At 38.6% G+C, this 24,786-nt stretch overlaps 1 protein-coding gene across 6 annotated transcripts in view; it reads right to left on the reverse strand.

The window, feature by feature from the left end:
* Positions 1-6,955: 6,955 nt before the first annotated feature.
* Positions 6,956-24,786, reverse strand: part of inpp4b (inositol polyphosphate-4-phosphatase type II B) — a 367,851-nt gene continuing 350,020 nt past the window's right edge. For 4 of the 6 annotated variants that reach the window (XM_072678526.1, XM_072678529.1, XM_072678530.1 and 1 more), the window contains 4 exons: positions 24,459-24,556; positions 23,733-23,845; positions 17,371-17,525; positions 9,486-9,682 (listed from right to left, as the gene is read on the reverse strand). In XM_072678526.1, the coding sequence (XP_072534627.1) occupies positions 9,505-9,682; positions 17,371-17,525; positions 23,733-23,845; positions 24,459-24,556 (544 nt within the window). In that variant the 3' untranslated portion in view covers positions 9,486-9,504. Of the gene's footprint in view, positions 7,276-9,485; positions 9,683-17,370; positions 17,526-23,732; positions 23,846-24,458; positions 24,557-24,786 lie in introns of those variants that run through there. The other 2 variants (XM_072678528.1, XM_072678527.1) reach the window with 2 other exon arrangements.

Genomic DNA, 24,786 nt, shown 5'->3' on the forward strand with positions numbered 1-24,786 from the left:
ATTTCAAACCACCTACAAATGTGGATCTGATCTGCAAAAATTATCAGTCCAGTCAATCAAAAATCAACCGGAATACAGTCTTGATATGTTAGAAATCTGATTTGGGCTGGCAGTCTGAATATAACCAAAGTGGCCCAAAAATCTAAAAATGTCAGATTCAGTGTTTTAACACATCTGTCACATACACCAACAAAGATTTGGATTTGGGCCATTTCCACCTGTGGTGTGAACAAAGCCTTGGTACATAACAAGCCTTTTTGCTAATATACAACATCATTCAGCTCTGATGGTTCACATGTTTTGATGTAATGGTTTGTAAGTGACCCATATTTGTTCTCAGTGTGAACACACCTCATCCCAGAAACAACCCTCATACACACATCATAATAACATAACCTCTATGATTTACATTCAATATAAACAACAAGAACAAATGATTACCTTTAAAACAAAAGACCACCTTTAAAATGTCTTATTAATGGTTAAACATGTTTATCAGTGGTTACTAATAGGTAATAAACAACTTTATAACTTAAGCATTAAGCAGTTATAACATGGCAATAAAAACAAATACACTGAACCCACCTGCATACATAGTGTTAAATTAGTCAGAAATGATCATTTGGCCTCCATTAGGACACTTAATAGACAAAAGTATTGGGACACCTGCTCAGCTTTTTTTGGAATGACTGTCTCTACTGCCCATGGAAGAAGACTTTTTACTAGATTTTGGAAGAGCATTGATGTGAGGATTTGATTGCATTGATTCAGAGACTAGATTATTACCCCTTCTCATCTCCAACTCTCCAACTCACCATCCACCCAAAAGTACTGGATGAAGCACCAACCATCATTCCAGAGAACAGGTAGTTTTCGTGTGGAGAAGGTGGATGAGCTAAAGGTGCACCTCCAAGAAGAAGGAATAGAGAGAACAACCAGCATTAAAACGACACTCATTTTTAAAAACTGCATTTGCAAAGTGTGGACCACGCCTGGTAGGTGAGGCAAGGAAGGAGAACTTGAGAAACTTGAGAACTTAAACAGGAAGCAAGTTGTTTCTGTTTGGGCCATTTCTCTACAGTGTTCCTGGAGTGTTTTTGTCACTAAGGCTTAACTAATGGCCCGACTTTAGGAACAAATGCTGCACATAACACAAACAAATCTGACTTGACTTGACTTGACATCTCTGTTGCTGAACAGAAGGACAAACAGTTTTTAGAAGCAGTCAGAAGTAGAGAGAAGTATCTATGACAGAAGTGGACTTCTGGTGCCAATAGGTTTATACATCAACTAGGATGTTTACACACTTGAGTAGAAATGATTAAAAACTGAATCAATAAAGAAAGGATTTTTTTAGCATTGTTCTTATAATAAAAATTATGTCTACTTACATTGTGTCTATAAAATTGGCATTTTGGGTCATCTGTGTATTTCTTAAACATGAAGAGACCGAATGGAAGTTTGACATGGTGTCTGCTTATAGATGCCCTTCAACAAAACTTGCTTGTTATGCCATGAGAAGATGACTCCTGATGTGCAAGCGCTGTAGCCAGAACAAGCTAAAAAAAAACGTTTTTTTAAGTTATTGACTCAAACACATTGATGGGGTCAGATTATATCAGTGAAATATGGTTTTGAGGTGGTAATCTGATCTGCTGTTTCCAGTATTTTGTTCTTTCCACATTCATAATTCATAGAGATCAGATCCTGGTCTGGTGTGACTGGACATAACTGTCCGGCATTGCAAAGATGGCCATCGAGTGAACAAACTCAAACATAAGGACTCTGCATCCGACACAACCCAACAACTTCTTCTTCGCCTGTCATCTGTAGCAAGACACCACCACATAGCATTATGGTATACATCAGAAGTTCTAGCGTACATCATCTTTACACTACATTTTGCAATGCATTATGGGTGTTCAATAGTGAACTGTTCTGTTGAGATTTTGAACAATACTACAAAATGGCTTGTAACCAATATATAGTGAGTTAGGTCTGAAATATGGAGCAGTACTGAACGTGGCTAAAGTAAGAAGAGGAACCATGAAGTTCTGAGCTTTAACAGTAGAGATGAATATGGGCTCAGTATTTGGCAAGAGACATTTCATTATTCACGTTTTCATTTGTGCTAAAACTGATTATTAACGTGTAAACTATTAGTAAGCACTATTACCCAAATATTAGGCCATTCATAAACATTAGGAGAGTAGCTGTGGCTCAGACTAGTACTAAACAAACCAGCAGCTTGGATGCTAGGATGATTAAACAGAAGAACATTGAAGAACATTGAATAAAAAAGGTTCTGGGAGTATTACTATACTACATACAGCACAAAATAGTGATGGTAAAATGGGCCTGGACAATAAAATGTGAACAATAAGCACTAATTCTTGCAAAAATTGGTGAATCCCTGCATGAACATAGCCAGGCTTAACTGAGGCCAGCCTGGAAACCTCACTTCTGTTGAAACTTGGCTTCAGAGTAATGTGGTCATAACATAACAACTACAAGCACACTGTCAAATACAAATTCAAAGAAGTTTCAGAGGTTCTGGTTTCCATGGATTTCAGTTTTCGAAGCAACAATGGGAAACCAGAAGAGATCCCCTTCCAAAGAAGTCCCAGCTTCCTTAGACAGAACAGCAAAGCAGAAATGACCAATCTCACAGCTGCAGAATCGGATGCTGGATGTAGTGCTGGATGATATGTCCCTCATACAGTCTGTAATACTGACCTATCATGCTATCGCTTTTCAGTTCTAGTGAATTATATGCAACATTAGCTTTTGATCCAAGAAGAACACAACATTCATGTTCCCGTCGGGTGCACCAGCTCAAATGGAAAAACAATGTGACTTTGACTGACTATCAAAAATCCTAGACCTCAATCCCAATCCCCAATCCTAAAAAGAGGCCTAATGCTAAACTTAGGTCACACACAAACTCATTTAGTTATTTAGTTGTGTTACCACATGTTAGAACATAAATAATGCAACTAACTGTATGTCCAATCCAAGTCTCCCACTTGCAAATCCAGCTTTGTGTTGGCGTTAATATGCACTCATCTTCTAAATACGAAATTTCTGTACATGACTTAAAGGCAGCATTGGTGCCAGCTAGTTCGTTTTTGTGTGGAGAAGGTGGACGAGCTAAAGGTGCACATCCAAGGAGAAGTAACAGAGAGAAGAACCAGCATTAAAACGACACTCATTTTTAAAAACTGCATTTGCGAAGTGCGGACCACGCTTGGTAGCTGAGGCAAGGAAGGAGAACTTGAGAAATTTGGGCTGGAGCTCTGGGGAACTTTGAGCTGATGGGACCGGGTCCACTTGCCAGGTAGAGGTTCACTATAATCGGATGATCAGGAGGAGGAGAAATGGAAAGGAGCAATTTTTTCTTTTGTAGTAGTAATGTTTTGAGTTTGGACGTGGTCTTTCTCCCAAATGTTTAGTTATTTCATAACTCCATTTAAAGTGAGACTGTGTTAATGCATATGTCTGTAGCTTTCATGGCCAGGTCTTCATATCCCTTGGAGAGCATCAAATTAAGATCACCATCATGCACATTACCTGTGTTGCATTTGTTGCTTAAAACAAAAACGGTTTGTGGTTTGCTGTAATAGAAGGAATAGTTTTGCGCCAAAAGGCTAAGACATTACATATGTTATACGTCTAAAAGCACATGACATGAGTCAGCTGTTTCTGCAAGCAGGGCCAGAGTGCAAATCGTTTTCAGACAGGGAGTTACAGGATGTAGACGCGCCCAATCAAACCTGCACCTGAATTTGCTTAGCTCACTTTTACCTTGATCTTATCAGTCATCTAGTTGTGTTGTGTGGTTGCAGTAAACAACAGAAACAACAATACCGACAGAAAAAAAAGCCATTAGAAACTGTTAAAAAACCTCCTGAGTGCAGACCTACAGTGGGCTTTCAAAAGTCTGAGACTACATGAAAACATTTAAATAGAAGTATGTTCAAATAGAAGCATGTTCTTACATGATTTCACAAATCTTGGACCCTACTGTCACAAGCATATATAAGGCAGCATACTATATTCCTCAGAACTCCCGGTGTTTTTCTGTAGTGTAATTTCACTGTGCTAGACCGGCCCTACGGTCTAACTGCTGCTTATCCAGGGTGAGTAGATAATAAGTTAGGCAAGGCCTTAGAGCTCCACTGTCAAAGTACTGCTAGTCCGGGGATGTCATGCACTGTAAAACAAAATGTTAATTTTACAGTGAAAAACTGTCAAACCACGAAAGTAAGAGACTCTAAAATAGTAAACTCTAAAACTATTAAACACAGTTACCATAAATACATCTATCAGAATATATATATATATATATATATATATATATATAAATACATTAATCCAGTATTAAATACTCTTGCATTGGGCTTTTAATGTATTTTGCATATATTGTTTGTGGAAAAAGGAAACATTTAATACAAACATATTTTACAAAATGTTACACTAAAACAAACTGAACTAATGTTGGATTTAATAATCTCTCACTTATTGGTGTTTCTCAACAAGTTTATGAAACTGGGTGTGCAACTTTTTTTAGTAAAACTCTTTACCATTGACTCCGGACATCAACTACTTGCATTTTGGGTGTGTTCCCATCCCCTTCACTCACCGTCAGTGTGAAGATGTTCGCCCAGGCTACCTACCCTTAGGTGTGCGTTTGTGTTTTATACAATGGTTGACCGCCTGGCCTCAGTGTTGAAGGCTATAAGAGCAAGTTACTATTTCTGTGCTGCTGAGTGTGTCTCTATGCTGGCTGGCAATTGCATTGTCAGTCTTGCATTACCACAGGGTTGTACTGTCAGTTTTTGGCAGATATTAGTTAATTAAGAAATTAAAGAATAAGAGTAAAACATGCCACTAATGTCAGAGTAATGTATTGTAAATAAAACAGTTCTGCAGTATAACATTTGCCAAAGAAAAAAAAATCCTACTGTAATTATACTGTCTTATACATTGCAAAAGTTTATTTTATGGTGAAATTCTCTCAACCACAGCTGCCAGTACTTTACTGTAAATTTTATTGATGTTTTTTCCAGTGTGTGATTGAGAGAATTCTAACCTGCAGATGGGAATAAACAGTAAGTAGTTTGAGGGGGAGACCCACAGATTAAACAAGTATGTATGGTTGCTTAAATGTAGATGCAGAGGTAGAAATGTGAGCTACAGAACTTTTGACCGAATTAAGTAAAGTTAACTTAGAAAATGCTCTGTAATCAATTACTGCATCACTTAAAGCTGTTTTACAGGGCAGTGCATCCGCCAGCAAGACATGCATTTTACAAGGGAAAGCAAACTTAAGCAAACTGTTCCTGTTTGGGCCATTTCTCCACAGTGTTACTGGATCAAATTAATTTGTGGAGTTTTTGTCACTAAGGCTTAACTAATGGCCTGACTTAAAGAACAAAAGCTGCACATAACTCTTTAAAAGGGCTTATCAGATCTCTGTAAACGGTAGCCTGTGTGCAAGGACATCTCTGTTGCTGAGCAGAAGGACAAAGAGTTTTTAGAAGCAGTCAGAAGTAGAGAGAAGTATCTATGAAAGAAGTAGACTTGCTGATTCTTCTTCTTATTATTATTATTATTAGACATAATTTAGCAGTTGTTCTTTACCTTGTGTCAAAATTTTATGATGAATGGTAATTTACATTTTGTGCTGTTGTATTGTTCTAACAGCCACACTGCACAAAATCATCAAAATAATTTCAATCATTTTTTATATTAAGATCAATATTTCAATATTTAAGTACATTTGCAAATACTCCTGCTTTAGCTACAGTGGGCTCCAAAGGTCTGATATTGCCAGTACAAATGTGTGTTTTGCATTATTTGTTAATTAAATATGTTTATATTACAAATTAAAGTATCAGCAAAACATTTTGAGTGAAAAGCAGCATCTTTAAAAATGTAACACATTTTTAATAATTGTATGGTATTTGGTGGTGGTTTTCCTTTTTAATGAAAACCTATGCTTGAGCTGCATGGACAACACAGGCTTGTGCAAAAGCTTCTTCTGAGTAGATTAGCTGAGAACCTGAGAACAGTCTGAACATGAACTGTAATGGTAGAGATTAGACAGAAAAAAAAAAACATCTGACCTTCTTGTACAAGGGTCTGGACAGGGTCACTGCCACACATTTGCTTAAATCCGAATATTTACCTAGAAATCTACCTGGAATCTGGAAAAGTAATATTTTCTAATATTTCTAATTTAAAGTGCATTTTATACACTTTATCATGCCAAGCGCATGTTTATTTATTAAATATACTGTCACTGAAGTTCAAGTTCAAGTTCGACTAGACCAAAGTTGAAGGTTGAACTGAAAGGACATGGGAGATTTGGTCTTATAGGCTATTTAAGGCTATTTATTGGTCTTGCTAAATGAGTGAATGAGTATGTATTTACAGGAGAAGGTAAGGGATGTTGGGCGATGCAACATGACAATGACCCAAAGCACACAATTATATCTGGAAAATCGATGGAAAAGAAGGTTTGTAATTAGGAATCAGGAGTCAGGGTTGGCCTGCCCTTTCTGGAACACTATGGCATGACCTGAAATCCCAGAAATATTAATGATGCTGTGCAATCAGTGCTGTGCAATGTCTTAGACCTGCCAATGTTTAACTTCAGCTTATACAACACCTAAAAAAGTAATTTAAAGCTTGGCCTGTCTATGCATAGAGAACCCAAGTGACCATGGCTAAATTATTAACAAGTTCCAAAAAATGTTATAAAATTAAAAATTCTGAAATAAAAAAGAGCAAATATTAAATTATTATTACAAATAATCTTTAATTAATTCATATATAAATGAGTTAACACATAACTGCACTGCTAACTGCCAACTGTAGAAATATATATATATATATATATATATATATATATATATATATATATATATATATATATATACAAACACACAAACACACACAATATATGTTTTTTTTAAAGGAATTTTTACATCTTGGTGACTTGTGAACACAAACATTCATTTTCAGGAGGATTAACAGGAGTGAATAATAACAACAGCAACAACAATAAAAAATAATAATCATAAAAATAACAACTACAAGACCAGCTAAAGATGAAGAGGAGTCCATGGCGTCTTGTCTCACGAGTCCACTTTGCCGTACGTCCCCTCCGGTGGGCGGTAAAACTTGGGGAATGCCATCAGCTGCAGCATGTTAAAAGCATATTTCCTGCATTTTATATTCTTTTGCACGTTCTCAATCCGGCAGCCTTCTCTGATTACAGGGAGATGGAGAGAAACAGAGGGAGAGAAGGAAAGGGAAAGGATGATAATGGAATAATGGCAGCATGGAAGTGGCAGTGATAATGTCCATCAACAGCAACAAAGCAATGACGAGGCTGCGGCCCAGCAAACCAAAACAATAAAGAAAGAAATAAATCATTAAAAACCCCAGCACCATAACTCCAATTAAAGCAGTAACTCTCACGCCCCTCTGTGAGGTTTGTACCCTTGTGGACTGAACTTTCACATTTGGGTTCAGTGAGTTCCATTGTACCCTGAGTAGACAGTTATCAGCAGTGACAGCCATGTTGAGTGTGGGCGATGATAGGATGATGGCTCTTGAACTGAAGAAATATTTACCCACTCCTGCGATTGGGAACAGAGGCCACATTTGTCAAACCCTTGACTGATATGACACTGGTTGCTGTTTTTATAAACACTGGTGTTTTTTTCTTCATGCGTTTATTTCATACAGAAGCAAAAAGCCAGAATAGAAAAAAATACCTCGTGCAAATTGCATAAGGTGTAGAAGAGCCATTTCAAAAAATCTAAATTCATCTTTATTAAAGTTGCCTTGTGCTTTAAAGTGCTTCGGTCCAAAGGCCTGGTTTACGGGTTTGTCCAAGGACTAACATCCACGGACCACAGTAAACACACTTTCTGTCTCCTTGGTCTATAATTAAAGGTTTTTTTTTGATGATGAACAACCCACTGAAACATTCTTTACAGAACCAGAAGTATTTCTTCTATGACGTTGTCCCAAAGAACTCTTTTGACATCTTTGTTTTTTCAGGTGTAGTACTATAAGACAGAACTAACTGTAACTGTAACTATAACTATAACTAACCATATCAAGGTTTCCAGGAGGCACGGATGCTAAAAAAAGTGAAATGACTGTATTTACCCTCATAACCCACACCGTGTACTTTCTGTGCAACTGCACGGACCAAACTGTGACCCCTGTGTTGTGATGTTCAGTACGAATCCAGATGTGGCCTTATTTTTATGGCAGTAATCCATCATTTTACAACCAAGACTAGACCAACAAGCAAATTGCAGACACTGTGTCTGCACAGGCAACTGTCAAAATAGAGCTTCAACAAAAACAGACCTGGGAAGACAAGGTCAGCAAACATTTAAGGGTCTCAACAACAAAAGCATGGAAGATGGGAGTATCTTTCAAAGACAGGATGCTGTCAACTCAACGTTTTAGTAATATTTGACTCAGAGAGGCTCACTGTTGTCACTGTGGGCTGAGAAGGCAACGGACTAGCTGACTACTAACATTGCTACTGCGGCATTAGCGCAGTCTGGCTACCGGGCTTGCCCAACATAAGCTATCGCACGGCCCTGCTTGCTTAGTGGAAGCTGACATTACCTTTGCGAGGAACACATAAAAGTGAACTGCAGGGTTTCTATAATAAACGCTGATGTTTATGCTTTTGAGACTGTATATTGTCTTTAATAGCTAGCCATTAGCAGTAATTTTTAACATTTGCTATACTGTATCTAGAAAATGGCCTTCTTGGCGTGATTTTTGCATGCAGAGTACAGTAAGTCAGCTAACGTAAGCTAGCTACATTAGCCTACATTAGTAGTTGTAGTGCAAGACTAAAGAACGAAACTGTTGCATAACTGTTAGGAGAAGCCGTGCACTTCCTGGGCCTGATTTTAGCAACATGGCAAATGGAAAAAGAAACCAAGACCGGTCTAATGGGTCCCCATCGGCGCATTACGGGACAGCGCGGCCTTAGTAATCATTTGGCCCAGCAGTGGAGAATAAGCCATGGGGTTCTAAGGGTTGGTTGGATGATCTTTGCCCCTTTGCCACCACCCTGCCAAGGGTGACCCTCCATGCAACACATATTTCACACCTTGCTCTTTACATGTTAAGACATGTCCAGTACTACTGCAACTCACTGATGAAGTATCTCAGTAAAGTGCACAGAGGGTTTTCCAGTCAGCGAAGCCCGTTTACACACACCATTAAACCAGCCGCTGACTGCCTCCTGCTTTTCTTAAACACCCCACAGATGGGGTGTCGCTTTCAGTTATGTCTGGATTAAAGCAGAAGAGGAGGTTAAGAGGATTACAGAAATGAGAAACGACAAACGAGTCAACACGCAGACCCTCCACCCCCCCAAAGGAGGCATGGGATAAAGAGTTAGAGCTTTAGCACAAGTTAAGACAGTACAAGCATGGTTAAGGTATAATCAGCGGTTTATTGATATTTAGCAAGCAGAAAAACAAGACTTAAAATGAGCCACACCACCAGCAGGTGTGAGCTAACAAGCAGGAGAGCGATTGGGTAGAAGTGGCGGGACGCCGGCTTGTGATTGGCTACTGAGCCGGCCTCAGGGTCGTCCCATTGGGCACCTTCTCCCTGGGCCAGCCGACTGCTGAGCGAGCCGGGAACAGACAGAGAGAAAAAGGGAGAGAAAAACAAACACACACATACACACACACACACACACACACAAACGTTACAGAGGGTTAGTAAAATTGAACCAGTGTAGCCTTGTGCGCACACACACACTCACACACACACACACACACACACACACACACACACACTCACTCACTCACTCACTCACTCACTCACTCACTCACTCACTCACAGATGAAAAGGTGCTGGTGGTACTCACATGATGAATGATGTCTCAGGGGGTTGGTGTGTGTGTGTGTGTGTGTGTGTGTGTGTGTGGTTGAGGGGATGCTGTGTGACATGCAGAAGCTATCCTACAGTGCACTCACACAACACCCAGTAACAACACTCTAGAAACCTATCGTATACAATATGGACAAAAGTATTTGGACACCTGTTCATTCATTGTTTCTTCTGAAATCAAGGGCATTAAAAAAAATGTTTTTTTAATGCTTTTGTTGGAGTAACTGTCTCTACTGTCCAGGGAAGAAGGCTTTCTACTAGATTTGAGAGGATCATTGCTGTGAGGATTTGATTGCATCACAGTGACAAGAGTGTTAGGGAGGTCAGGATGTTGGATGATTACCACCCCAGCTCATCCCTAACTTCCCAAATCACCCCAAAAGTATTGGATGGAGCACCATCCATCATTCCAGAGAACACAGTTCCACTGCTCCACAGCTCATGGAGGGGTGGGGGCTTCATACCCTTCACCCAGAAGGAGTGTTTATACACACACACACTTAACAGCACACACACATTATATACAGTATCATACATAAAGTACATTACTAAAGTATTATATATTGTTATGACATCATCTCTGTCACATGAAAACCTTTTTCTCCATTTTATCTCTATTTTTTAAATTCATAATGTATCATCATAGTGACATAATGTAAGTCTGACAGTTGTTCTTTGCATTGTGTAAAAAGATTATGATGAATGGACCAACAGTAATGCTCCAAAATTACTAAAATAAAATCTTTTTACATTGTCTTCCATTCAAAATCTGTATTATGTTGCCATTTTTAATGTTTTTGCATAAAGGCAACAATATGATAAAATCAATACTTTTGCAAATGCTTTCCCTTTTTTTGAGTAAACATATTTATATGATGTTGAACATCAGTGATATCTCCTAGTATCATTCAAGTGTAAGTGTAAGACACATAGCGACACTTCTTTTGTTCCCACTTCAAGCAGTGTTCATAAATAATAACAAAAAAAAGTGTGATGTAAGATGTTTAGCCTTTCTCTCCGCCCCCTCAATCTGTTTATTGTTTATCCCCATCTGCAGGTTAGGACCCTCCTTTACATAATGAGCCCTTGCTCATTTGAACTTCGCTCATTGGTATCTTCACACTCAAAGAACAGGCAGTTAGACTGTAGGGCCGGTCTAGAGCTGTAGAATTACACTACATAATAACACAGTTCGCAGTAAATTCACCTTTCCGTTGTTTTTCAGACACCCAAATGTACACGGCTTCATAGCTCTAGAGTGACACAACTGTCTAACTGCCAAACAAAAATTATTTGTCAAGAGACACAGCCCTCGATGTTCAGGAGTGGAATCAGAGTAAACAGAATGAGGGGAGGAGCCACAGACTAAACATCGCACACAGTATGTAATCGGTTTCAGCTGCAGCTCATTTACTAATGTTTTTGAGGCTCAAATCAGTATGTATTGTTGATGAAACTGAGATGCAGAAGTAAAACATTTGACTGAAGTAACTAAAGAAACACTCTGTAATCAGTTACTGCATCACTGCAAGTTGGCCTGACTTTACACTGTTTTTTCATAGTGAATAATTAAACCAAACACAAGGGAAAATACCATCCATTTTAATTTTACACTAATTCTACCACTAACCATCGCTCCTAACTGGACCACTAACTTACTCTCAGACAACAGAACTAAGCTATTGGATCTACTCTTTAGAGAAAGTACAAATCTTGAACAAAACTACAGTGTATTTAAAGCACAACAGCTCTACATAATCACTGGTTAGGAGTTATGGCAAATCACAGTTAAATCTAAAGTTATTTGACTAAAGACTTTATGCAACAGACGTTATCACAAAGCAAATTTACAGAAATCCAGGTATAACCCAGTAGCGAGCATGCTGAAGGTGCCAGCAGCAGAAGAACTCCTGAAATTGTAAAACTTCTACAATTAAGAACAAGAAACACTGCGGCAAACCCACACTCAACATCCATCCTCCTCTGGACCAGACAGAAAAATATCCAGCATATTTTCACCATGACACGCTCTCTCTCTCTTTCTCTCTCATGATTCATGGCTTAATTAGCCATGCACCTACTGATACTCTGTCATTTGAGTAATCATTTTCACAGCAAATCATTTCCACAGTTCATTAAAACATCATCAATTTACCAAAGCTCTGATTTACCAAACCTGGTGTTGGAGGAGAACTCTAAATAATGTAAGACTCCATAAGGGGAACTTCGGAGATGTTCTAATGAACATAGTGATGGGGAACCACTACTTTGTTTATGTTTATTAGAACATTAGTAAGTAATTTACTGAAGAAATAAAGACATACTTCACAGAAAAGGAGCTCTAAAATACTAGTAAGAGAGAAGTAGTAAAGGACTTTGAGGGAGGGGGTTCAGAGTTTCAGAGTTGTGGAGATGTTATAATAAAAGCTCTGCAGCCAACTGTAGATAGTTGTGGGCCAGTGGGCCATCTCAGCAGACCTGTCTCAGAGGACCTGTACTGGTTAGTGTGTTGAGATGGAGTAGTCCCGATATTCACTATACGGACAAAGGTATTGGGACACCTGCTTATTCATTGTTTCTGTCAAAATCAAGGTAAAAAGTGTTTATCCAGCTTTTGTTGTTGTCATCTCTACTGTCCAGGGAATGTTTCTACTAGATTTTGGAGCATTGCTGTGAAGATCTGTTTGCATGTAGCCACCCCACCTCATTCCCAGCTCCCCAGCTCATCCCAAAAGTACTGGATGGAGCACCAACCATCATTTCAGAGAACACAGTTTTTCCACTGTTCCACAGCTCAATGCTGGGGGGCTTTTTAACCCCTAAGTGAATGTAAAACTATATATAAAGTACAACATGTCTGTTATCAATATCTATGCTGCTGTTGTAAAGCTTCAAAAGTCTGCGTTTAGAACAGTCTAGAACAACCAATTCAATTATGTTAGCAGTGTTATAGCAGTGTTAGCATAGGGGTCACATGAAAACACATTTATAACTCCATAACAGACGCGTACAGAATTTCATCATTCAAGTTTTGAACCATCTTTTTATCATTTTAGCTGCATTCTGATATTTTTACTTACTTGGAAGGTCCATTGTAGATGCTCTGTAGATGCTCAACCAACGTTCAGCTAAATGTCTATTAAAAGAAACTGAACTCTAGGTTGAATGTAAATGATTGTCTATTGATTTAGGGTTTGATTTAAGGTTTGGGTTAGGGTATAGGCTTAGGGCTAGCTCCCATAGAGAATCACTTAGTTTCAGCTTAGAGTTCAGTTGCAGTTATTATATATTCAGTTGAATGTTAGTTAAATGTCAGGTGAGCATCTACAAAGCATCTACAGACCATCCAAGTAAAGTGATATCATGGTCTGAACTGAAGGTCTTATTGAAGGTTGTATTAGTCACTGTTGGCCACTGCAAGCAATATTAGCTTTCTGAGAGTTTCCCACAGCACTGTTTGCGATCATCTCAGTGATCTGTCTGGGAGGTCATATTTGATAATGCTCTGCAATGCCATCCATGCAGAGAAACCTCAAGGAACAAGGAAGAAATTGAATCTTGAAGCGTGGCATTACACGAAGAGATACAGCGTGTGTTTTTTTCTGCAGAGGAAAGAGTTTCGTTTCCCCTAAATCATGTGATTTCTTCATTTTCAATTTCGCATCCAACCCTGCCCCGGACGCCTGAAAAAGGAAACTATCCTAAGCATTTCAGTTTACACTGCAGTTTACACTAAATAACGTTGGACCTGTTAGATCACAGCGTGAAAGTACAGTAACTGAGCTTAGTGAGAAACACTGGAAGGACCCCAGGCCACCTTGTCTTTTGGCCTTTTCCAAATATAACCACAGCCTGTTTCTCTCCACAGCTGGTAAACAAACAGGGACAATAAAAGGTATTTCAAGGTCACTTACAGTACATTAGCTGTCAGCACAAACAGGTTCAGCCTGCCCATTCATCTTTCATCTCCAAAACAAACACTATCACTTTATCTCTGCTCTGCAGCCATGAGAACAATGGCAAGAGAAGGTGTGGTATTTCTTTTGGTATAGCACATTTCATTTACATTTGCCAGTCAAAGGGATTAACCTTAACCTCTTAACACTCCAAGGCCTTTTACATACTAACGTATATGTAAGAACTCCAGGGACTTCTATACTTCTATACTACCCTTGTATTCACACCTATCCAGTGTCTTTTTGCATTAAACCAATGCAGTAATGTACATCTACAATGTACAAGAGTGTATAGTTTATGTATAATGTGTTTATAGTGAATATGTAGTGCACATTAATGCAAATAATATGAATAATATTTCGTAATTATCTGTATTGTTACAACAGTGAGGGACGATCCACGCAAGTTTTTTACTTACCTTTACACCTGTGTAATGTCACATGACAATAAACATGGTTTGATATGATTTGATTTACAAACTGCTGGGGCTATTCCCTGGTAATAGAACCATAGGGTGTTTAAGGGGTTGAGAGAGAAAAAAAAAAACAAAACATTGAAAACATGAAAAAACATTAAAACAGGATTAAAACTATAAATTTAATAGAGATAAAAAGCATGGGGGAAATTTACAAATATTTGAATTTGAAATAAAATCTGACTGATCAAAATACAGTCAATTCTTTTTATATAGTATATTTTTCAATAGTATTTTTAACAGCTTCAGTGCAACAGAAACAAAAAGTGCAAGTTGTAGGCCTGTGCTTCTAGAAATGAATCAAAACAATGAATTTGTTGCCTTTGCAAACAGCACAGCAGGGTGGCAACAAGTGCTGATATGCCATGATTATGTTGTATCCATAAAACCACACGTGGCACTCTGTTTAAATTATATAATTTTATCATATTAAATATTTTATAACATATAGTCAATTAAACATAAAAAAAAAAACATTCTTGTTTTTGGTAAACGACAATGGGGGCTTTCATAATTAACAGTATTTCCAGTAAATCTGGTAAAGAAATCTTCTTTTGGTTGGCAAGAACATTTGTGCTTTGTGGCCTAGAGTTGAGTTTGTTTTTAGTACAGCTTTTAGGGCAGTAATGCAGGTAGATATTCAGATAGAGGAGAGCTGTTTAGTTTACAGCTATATCTGATCAACATGCCCTTAGAAGAGGGACAATATTAATATTGTCTTTTAGGGTTGGGCACTTAAAAGACCTTTACTCGGAAGAGTGTTCAGCAGCCTCTGAACCCAAATAAAGCAGAAATAACATTCCCCAGCCCAGTAACAACTATTTCTTAAGTTTACAAGCCAAGTCAGTTAAAAAGCCTTCCTAACCTCGCTGCAGGTCAAGAAATCCAAATATTTATCGCATTGTACTTACTGTAGTCAGAGATCACTCTTATTTCATTCCTAGTCAAAATATAAAAATATAAGGAAGGAGACATTCACAGAAAACAAAAATATAAAAAAATGTGTCCAGAACAATCAAAACATGAATGGAATACACAGACAAGGGGCTCCTAACATCTTTATGAAATGGGAGAAAAAAAAATTGGGAAACAATTACAGATGTTTCTAAAGTATAGATGATCAAGAAACTCTTGCTGGAAAAATGAAACAAAGAAAAAAAAAATCTAATACAGAAGCTTCAGAACAGGTCTGTTCTGAACAAGATCAGAACAGAGTCCAGACCTCAACATCATAGGTAGCTAAATTGTAATTTTTCCTGAATGAAATACAAACCTAAATGAATACCTGGTTCTTCACAGAGTTTTTCCAAGCCCACTGAACTGTAGGCATATTATTCAGTTAATAATTCTAATGCATAAACTATTGTGAATTATCTATTAACAGTTTGCTTTAGCATTTACCATTTACACTCATGTCTAAAATGACAATACTTTAGTGGGTCTGGGTGTAATAACATAAGAATGTGCTTTTTTGGAGTGTAAGAGTACTACCTCTTCAAGAGAAGGTCACAAGGTCGGTGCTTATAGTAGTAACCCCTCCCAGATTAATGAAAAGGAGAATTACTATATAATCCCCAGCAGTAGTTTTATCATTGGTGAACTGAGCAGGGTCACAGAATCTCATCAAAACATGTTCAACATTTTCAGCAGGCCAATAAGGCCTTATTTGACCCCTTTATTTTTTATTTTTTAAGATAACTGTAATAAACCTCCAAGAGAGATTAAGAGACCAGGATCAGATGGTTGATGAGACATCATTTTGGTACTTGGTGCCCAATATTTTGCGCAAAAGAGAGGGAGCTTATTTTTGGAGGTTCAGCAACCCAAGGTTTTTAACTGATATAGCTTAATAAAGTAAATGTTTTTAACCGATTTACCATTGCTAACAAACTGAATTGCCTGAATTTTAATAACATGGCAAAACCTCAACCACAACTACTCTCCTGAGTTTTTATTGACTTTTTAAAACTTTAAAAATGTACAGTTGTTTTCTTTAAAAAATGGGGTTTCATTTTTTATGTTGTTTTTGCCATTTTTGAAAAAGGTATTGGGTCTGTTGATACAAAATGTAAATGTAATAGCATAGCCCATTATACGTACAGTAAGTATGATGATAATGATAATGGTTTGCTCTAAATGAACCTTACTGCCATAGCAGGCTTGGTTTGGATTCAAATAAAGTCCATTTAGTCTCAATTTACTGCACTGCAGGCAAAAAGTGTCCCAAAACATATTTACTAGTCATACACTATATGAATAAAAAAACAGCTCAGTAACACTGAGATAAATAAGCACAGTGATTGATCAGTCTACTTTGGCTTTAGTAGAGCTCAGTCACACTGAGATAAATAACTGATCAGCACAGTGATTTATCAGTCTACTCAGGCTTTAGTAGAGTTCAGTAACACTGAGATAAATAACTGATCAGCACAGTGATTTATCAGTCTACTCAGACTTTAGTAGAGTTCAGTAACACTGAGATAAATAACTGATCAGCACAGTGATTTATCAGTCTACTCAGGCTTTAGTAGAGCTCAGTAACACTGAGATAAATAACTGATCAGCACAGTGATTTATCAGTCTACTCAGGCTTTAGTAGAGCTCAGTAACACTGAGATAAATAACTGATCAGCACAGTGATTTATCAGTCTACTCAGGCTTTAGTAGAGCTCAGTAACACTGAGATAATTAACTGATCAGCACAGGTCTGTTGCTGCCAGAGCACAATTGTAATTAAGAGTTTGTGTGACATTTGATTGCTGCCCAGAGAAAGGTTGCATTGCTACATAACAGATACTGTTTAATGTACTGGATTTTAATACCACAGATTGGGGAAACTGGAAAGAGGAGTCCTTCATGAAAGAAAAACTGTTTCTGGGCAACTTTTACTTGCAGCTTAGATGGCTTTAGTATGAAGTAGAGGAAAAGAGTGTGTTGATGACAGAGCAAGATGGAGCATGTGTAGACGAGCTATGTGAAGTCCGTACCTCCGCATGCAGTCCAGGGCCCGGACGAAGTAGTCTTTGTGGAGCTGATGCTCATCCCTCAGCAGAGCACACTGCTCCAGCGTCACTGACATGGATGTCCTGTCTTTGGCACTTTTACAGCTAGTGAAGCGGATGCCATTCAGCCGCCGACATATCTGAGGAGATGGAGTGCACATTACTTAATTTCATCCATTTAGCAACATTAAATTATTGTTGACTGAACTCTTAAAATGCATGCTTATTCATCAGTAAGCATTCGGTAATGTAGGTAAGTGTAAAATTAATACTCTTATTTCGATGTGTTTCAGGAACATTTGCTAATAATTTGATAATTTCAGTCCACAGCTGCCCCAACAGTCCACCTGGGTAGTTTATCTCAGTAACACTGAGATAAATAACTGATCAGCACAGTGATTTATCAGTCTACTCAGGCTTTAGTAGAGCTCAGTAACACTGAGATTAATAACTGATCAGCACAGTGATTTATCAGTCTACTCAGGCTTTAGTAGAGTTCAGTAACACTGAGATAAATAACCGATCAGCACAGTGATTTATCAGTCTACTCAGGCTTTAGTAGAGCTCAGTAACACTGAGATAAATAACCGATCAGCACAGTGATTTATCAGTCTACTCAGGCTTTAGTAGAGCTCAGTAACACTGAGATAAATAACCGATCAGCACAGTGATTTATCAGTCTACTCAGGCTTTAGTAGAGCTCAGTAACACTGAGATAAATAACCGATCAGCACAGTGATTTATCAGTCTACTCAGGCTTTAGTAGAGTTCAGTGACACTGAGATAAATAAACGATCAGCACAGTGATTTATCAGTCTACTCAGGCTTTAGTAGAGCTCAGTAACACTGAGATAAATAACTGATCAGCACAGTGATTTATCAGTCTACTCAGGCTTTAGTAGAGCTCAGTAACACTGAGATTAATAACTGATCAGCACAGTGATTTATCAGTCTACTCAGACTTTAGTAGAGTTCAGTAACACAGATAAATAACCAATCAGCACAGTGATTTATCAGTCTACTCAGGCTTTAGTAGAGCTCAGTAACACTGAGATAAATAACTGATCAGCACTGTGATTTATCAGTCTACTCAGGCTTTATAAAAAAATATATAAAATATCAGTGCACTGATTTAAAATAATGAATACATGAAGATAAAAGTAAGACTAATTCAAGTCACTGCAGTTATGATTTTATTAATCACACAGGTTTTATAATAAATAATTAGGTCATTTTTAATTCATGGTTTAGTTTCCCTGGCTGCTGGCACCCACAACAGTGCTGCCAGACTAGCAAAGACTGTGTCATGCTCATGAATCATGGGAGTGGTATATGGGAAAGTACAAAGTACAAGATAAACCACAGTCCTGGCACATTCCCCTGGTGAGAATCCAAATTACGCGCCAGCTTAGGCAATGAAACATACCCGAGAGTTTTAGCATGTAACTTTTTTTCCTAGAAAGCACTCCCACAGTCACTTCCATGCATTACTGCTTCATCTGTACAGCATAGCACTCTAAATTGACACCAAGGATATGAACATATCTTTATTAAAAACCCTTATATTTACAATTAGTGAGTTGTATCCACTTCACAGGTTTATGACTGGTAGACTGAAATATATTCATGCAATAGCCTGCTATATAACACATGCAGTAAATCCAGCTTGATTCGGAAGTGTAAAAATGAGTCAGCACTTTGGAGTTTATTGCTCTGATGATGAACCATTTCTTCCTCAGAGACTTGTGGTACTCACGTGTTCTTTACTCGTGTACTGTCTTAAGGGTCAAAATAACCAGTTTTACAGCAGAGAGGAAAACCTCGAGCTAAAGTGACCCCAACCTTAGAAAAAAGATACTATAATCCCATAAATGCTGTAGATCACCAAGGTACAAAGATGATCTTAAGGTCATTATTGCCCATTAAAACAATGAGAGTATACAAAAGACTACACAATGGTTAAAAATATTAATAAACCTTTGTGGAAAACCTTTGTGGATTGCTCTACTGACAATCGTTTAAAAACTTGTAGCACCAAAAAAGGTTCCACTATTGTAACACTTCATTTGGAGTGGTTCTTTTTATATGTTCTTTGTAAGAGTATATATAATAATTAACTCTAAACAGAGTCTGAGTAACACATCAGTACCATATCAGTGCAGTAGCAGCACGGAAGCCACTGAATACACTTAAAGGTAAAGATCCTGAAGATGTTCTGTTGATGCTTTACTGATATTCAGTAGATTTACTGCTAATCTGTTACATTAAGTAGACTTAATATCTTACTTCCATTAAACAAAACCTAATCCAGCCTACCCCAAAACCTAACGCTACCCCTGACCCTAATTCTAACCTTCATCCTGGCCCCACTCCTGACCTTAACCTCAACCCAAAACCTAATCCTCATCCTGACCTAATCCTAACCTTAACCTCAACCCAAAACCTAATTCTAACCCTCATCCTGGCCCCACTCCTGACCTTAACCTCAACCCAAAACCTAACCCTAACCCTCACCCTGGTTCTAATCCTGGCCTTAACCCCAACCCAAAAATTAATCTTAACCTTCATCTTGGCCCTAATCATGTCCTTAACCTCAAACCAAAACCTAATCCTAACCCTCATCCTGGTTCTAATCCTGTCCTTAACCTCAACTCAAAACCTAACCCTATCCCTCATCCTGGCCCTAATACTGACCTTAACCCCAACCCAAAAATTAATCTTAACCCTCATCCCGGCCCTAATCGTGACCTTAACCTCTACTGAAAACCTAATCCTAACCCTCATCCTGGCCCTAATCCTATCCTTAACCTCATCCCAAAACCTAACCCTTACCCTCATCCTGCCCCCCCCTCTAATCTTAATCTAATCCAGTTAATCTCCAGTTTCAGACTGGTGTCAGCAGCAGCAGGTCTATAACGACTAATTGAGGATGTTGAGATGGTCTGCATTAGATGATCAGTGATCTCTCAGGTGAACATCTGCTGATCTGAACTTCGCCTCTATATAAAATGAGTAAGAGCTGAATTCAGCAGATTATAAACACATTGTATTTATGCAGTTCATTAAAAATCTCTTGATGATCTATTGACTATATTCAGATGCTCCACTGCTGCTCCATCACTGAGATGTTGTTTAGATGTTACTGAGAGTCTGATGAGTGTTTATTTCACCACTCCAAATAAAGTGTCTCCCCCTTTTTCCAGTAATTTATAATATAGATCCCTTCCTTTCGCTTTGAGAGTAGCTGTGTTCTTCTCTGTATCATTTAGCGCATTCCAGTTTGTAATCAGACTGCTGACTTCTCCAATGGTCTGTATGTACGTCCAGACTTCAGCTCCTCACTCTTCCAACTTCAGAGCTTACAGATTAGTTTTACAGTAGTTACTGAATACGTAACGGTTAGGTTGATAGTGCTGACAAAGGGGGAAAAAGGGTGTCCTTAGGAATAAAACTGGCAACCATAACCATGGAAACTTTGTTCTGGACTAAGTCTAATGCAGTGGCACTCTGAAACGAAAAGGAGATAGTGAATGTGTACATAAGTGTGTGCATTTGGAAAAAAAGGGACTTGTAATGTTTGCCAGCACAAGATCAAACAGAGGGGGAGTAAAAATGTATGGTACCATGTAGTTCCCGTTTTTTTACCCAGCACTAATCTGTGCCACTACATGGTCATCCTAGGACTGGGTCTTGCTGACATGCATTTACATTTCTGGCATTAAGCTTATGTGCTTATCTAGAGCCACCTGTAAGGTTACTCGTATTCCAGAGGTGGGCCAATGTAGTGTTAAGAGTCTTGCTCAAGGACTTATTGGTGTAGTGCAGCACAGTCACCCAAACCGGGAAGCAACCCACAGTGCGAGTGTAGTGGAGTTATCCATTGCACCATACCAATCACAAAGCATAGCACATTTCAAACTGGTCGGGAAAACTCATCACTTACTGCAGAAGCAATGGTTATCCCTAATTGTGATGGTTTACCTTAGCCTTCTATAACATTTAGAAGATTTGTGACACTGCAATTGGGGCAACCTCACAAAAGAAAATGAGAACCCATCAAGGTACCCAATGTAGTGAACTTCATTTAGCTAGCAATTTGCAATAATAATGGCCTAATCTTGCAACAGGCCATTCAACATAGACATAATAGACATCAAAAAGATGATAGCCTTCTTTTCCACTATATGGTGGAACAGTTCTGAGCATGGAAAGTAGCCACTCCACAGTTCAGAATGTTAATGCTCCTGTTATGTTCAGCTGTGAGGAACAGCTGTCTTTAGCTCAATTAATGTTAATTTAATCAATATTTAGTGTAATCAAATTTTAATGTCTTTCAGATCAGGGTTTACTTATAATAATTATAGCCATCTTTTTCTGTACAGTTGCTAAAAAAACAAAACAAAACAAAACAAAAAAAAAACAGTTTCAACCCTTTTAAAATAATTATTATTTTAAAATTGGATTATTGTTGTATTTTAAAACTCTGCAATGGGTCAATTTGACCCGCAATATAACAGAAAGGTTAAATTGATTATGGACAACTTTCCCAAAAGCATGTGTAGTATATTCATTGGCCATGCAGATGTTCATAGGCCTGAAGGAATGGTATGGAGTTGAGGAGTGATATGGTAAGCCACACAGGGTAGATGTAGAAAAGAAAGGGGGCCCCGTTTCTTGACCAAATATACATGAATTGAACAAACATAAGATGCTGTTTAGATTTGGACATCCCTTTGGGTGAACATGACATTGATTTAAACGCGGTCCAGATGATATGTAATGGTGGGGGCTAATGACTGTTCCTTATGGATGAAATGCAAACATTCCATATATGGCAACAATCCAACAGAATATGACGTGAAGTAGGGTATAAAAACTCAAGGTATTCCTAAGTCAGGAAGAGAGAGACTGAGGGGCACTCAGAATTGGCAGACTCTCTCCACACTGTTCTTTTGATTGAAATAAAATATTTCATTGTTACAACTAAAGACGGTGGTTACAGACTCTCCTTTTTTAATAACAAGTCCATCTCCAGAGGAAGACGAACCGAGACGACACATGGGAGCAAAAAGATGATTCTTAAATGGTACAGCGAGCATCACCCGGTTAAGATGATCTTTATGACCCACTAGCTAGCACTAGTGGCAGTTACACAAAGCTACACTATATGGACAAAATGACTGGGACACCTTCTCGTTCACTGTTTCTTCCTAAATCAAAGGTATTAAAAAGACTTTATCCTGCTTTTGTTGGAGTAACTCTACTGTTGAGGGAAGAAGGCACAGCGCTGCTGTGAGGATTTAATTGCATTCAGCAACATGAGCTTTAGAGAGGTCAGGATGTTGGATTGGATCATCACCCCACCTCATCCCTAACTCCCCAACTCATCCCAAAAGTACTGGATAGGGCATCAACCATCATTCCAGAGAACACAGTGCCACTGCTCCACAGCTCAATGTTGGCTGGGGGCTGGCATTAGCCTTGGGGTTAGCAACAGGTTCATGTTTATCTGCTTCAGAGAGTCTTATTCTAATGGCAGTACTTCTCTATGGGGACTAAACAAGCTGTGTGTATGCATGGGCATACATTAGCATACAAGTAGCTGAATGCATTCATTACAAACAGTGTCCACAAACATTTGGACATGTAGTGTACCAGAATGCAAATAAGAATACGAAGCTTGGAGGAGAACCCTCACTGCCAGTTCTGTTACATCAGCAAACAGATGACCACACTGGGAAGATATCTATGGCATTTTTGGTACCTACACAATGCGACTCTACTCACTTTTTGGTAGCTGGTTAGTTTTCCACTCCCACAGCTTCTGAAATGTATCTGGTGATGTCCTAAAACACTGTAATCTTTTCAGAAGACTATCAGAGTTTTACAAGCTGTCATTGTGATCAAATGTGATTGGATATTTTTTTGTGCAGAAAAAATTAGAACCCTCACATTTATTACTGCTTCATATGTCTAAAATGAGAACCAGGTGCATAACACATCAGCTGCAGATGATCAGAACATGGTTAGAGAGGATTCTAGAGGAGCCAGTCTTATTTAAACCTCAAACGTTTAGTCTGGTGTTGTTGAAGTGAGTGGTGAAGATCACGACGGCCAGATTCAAAGAGCTCTCTGCGGCCTTTAGAAAGAAGGTCGTAGATTAGACAGGGAAGGGACATTGCCAACATGGTCAGGTCGGTCTTTCTGTCCAAAGCAGACTGCAACAGGTATAAAGAAGCTTCCAATAATCTTAAAATCACGTGGTGTTGAAGCTGTGGCTTGACTGATTGTTGACTGATTGTTGACTGATTGAGGCCACAAACGCCCTGAAAATGCCTTAGGCTTACCGCTCCCGCAAGCCAGAGTATCTCCACATTCTTCCTCTTCTTGGTCACTACGTTCTGGCCCAGTGTTTCAAGCAACTCTTTAACATCAGTCTGCGTCTGAAAACAGGGCAGGCCTGAGAGCAGGAGAGACGTAGAGGCAAAGAGAAAAAGAGAAGAGAAGACAGAGAAAGGATATGTGAGATCTTCTAAGCTTCACTGAGTCTTTAAGACTGTTTTCTTTTTTCCCATCAAAGCACCTACTAGAGATAAGGTAATCGAGGTTCATAGTGTACACATTCATGAGGGAGATGGGGGCGAGAGATAAATGGGAAGAGACAAGATAAGATGTGCTACAATGGAACTTGAAACAAGAGTCTGTTTATTTGTCGTGCAGCCACTGCTGGTTTACTGGAACTGTCGAGAGCATGTGCCGTCAGCAAGGCTTTAGGGGCTTTTTGATCCTAAACTGCATGAATGTCATCAAACCATCAAACCATCAAACCATCTGTAAACATGACTGGATTTGCTGGTTTTAGAGGTAAGGCAGAGGGGTAAAGGTATGAAAAACTTTAATCAATCAGGTGAATAATAAATGAATGTAAACACTGCCAATTGATGTCATCTATGACAGTACCAACAGGACCAAACATGCTCATGAATGTGGCTGTAAAAGAGAACAGGGCAAACCTTTTTCTACAAGAACAGAACATGCATCACTGTAATAGGATGAGTGGCATACTGACTCACATTCTAATGGGATCTTGTCACTCAGTGACTTGTAGTAAGCCTCTAGAATGTCGAAATTTCTCTGGTTTATCCTCTCCTGTAAGGATATATCCCCAAACCTGAGAAGAAGAAAAGTGCAGAGAGAGAGAAGAGAGACATTTAATGCACGTAACCAGCATTTCTGCACTTCTGTATTTATACCAGGCTTTAGTTTAGTTTACCAGACCTAGACTGAGCCAAAGTCTAGACTAAAACTAACTGCCCAATGCAGATTAAGCTTTAATTTTGCATTTTTCTTTGTCCAAGAAGAGTGCCCTAGAACAATTAGATCAGATTAGATTAGGTGATT

This window comes from Salminus brasiliensis, chromosome 4 (genome assembly GCF_030463535.1).
Source record: "Salminus brasiliensis chromosome 4, fSalBra1.hap2, whole genome shotgun sequence".
Classification (NCBI taxonomy): domain Eukaryota; kingdom Metazoa; phylum Chordata; class Actinopteri; order Characiformes; family Bryconidae; genus Salminus; species Salminus brasiliensis.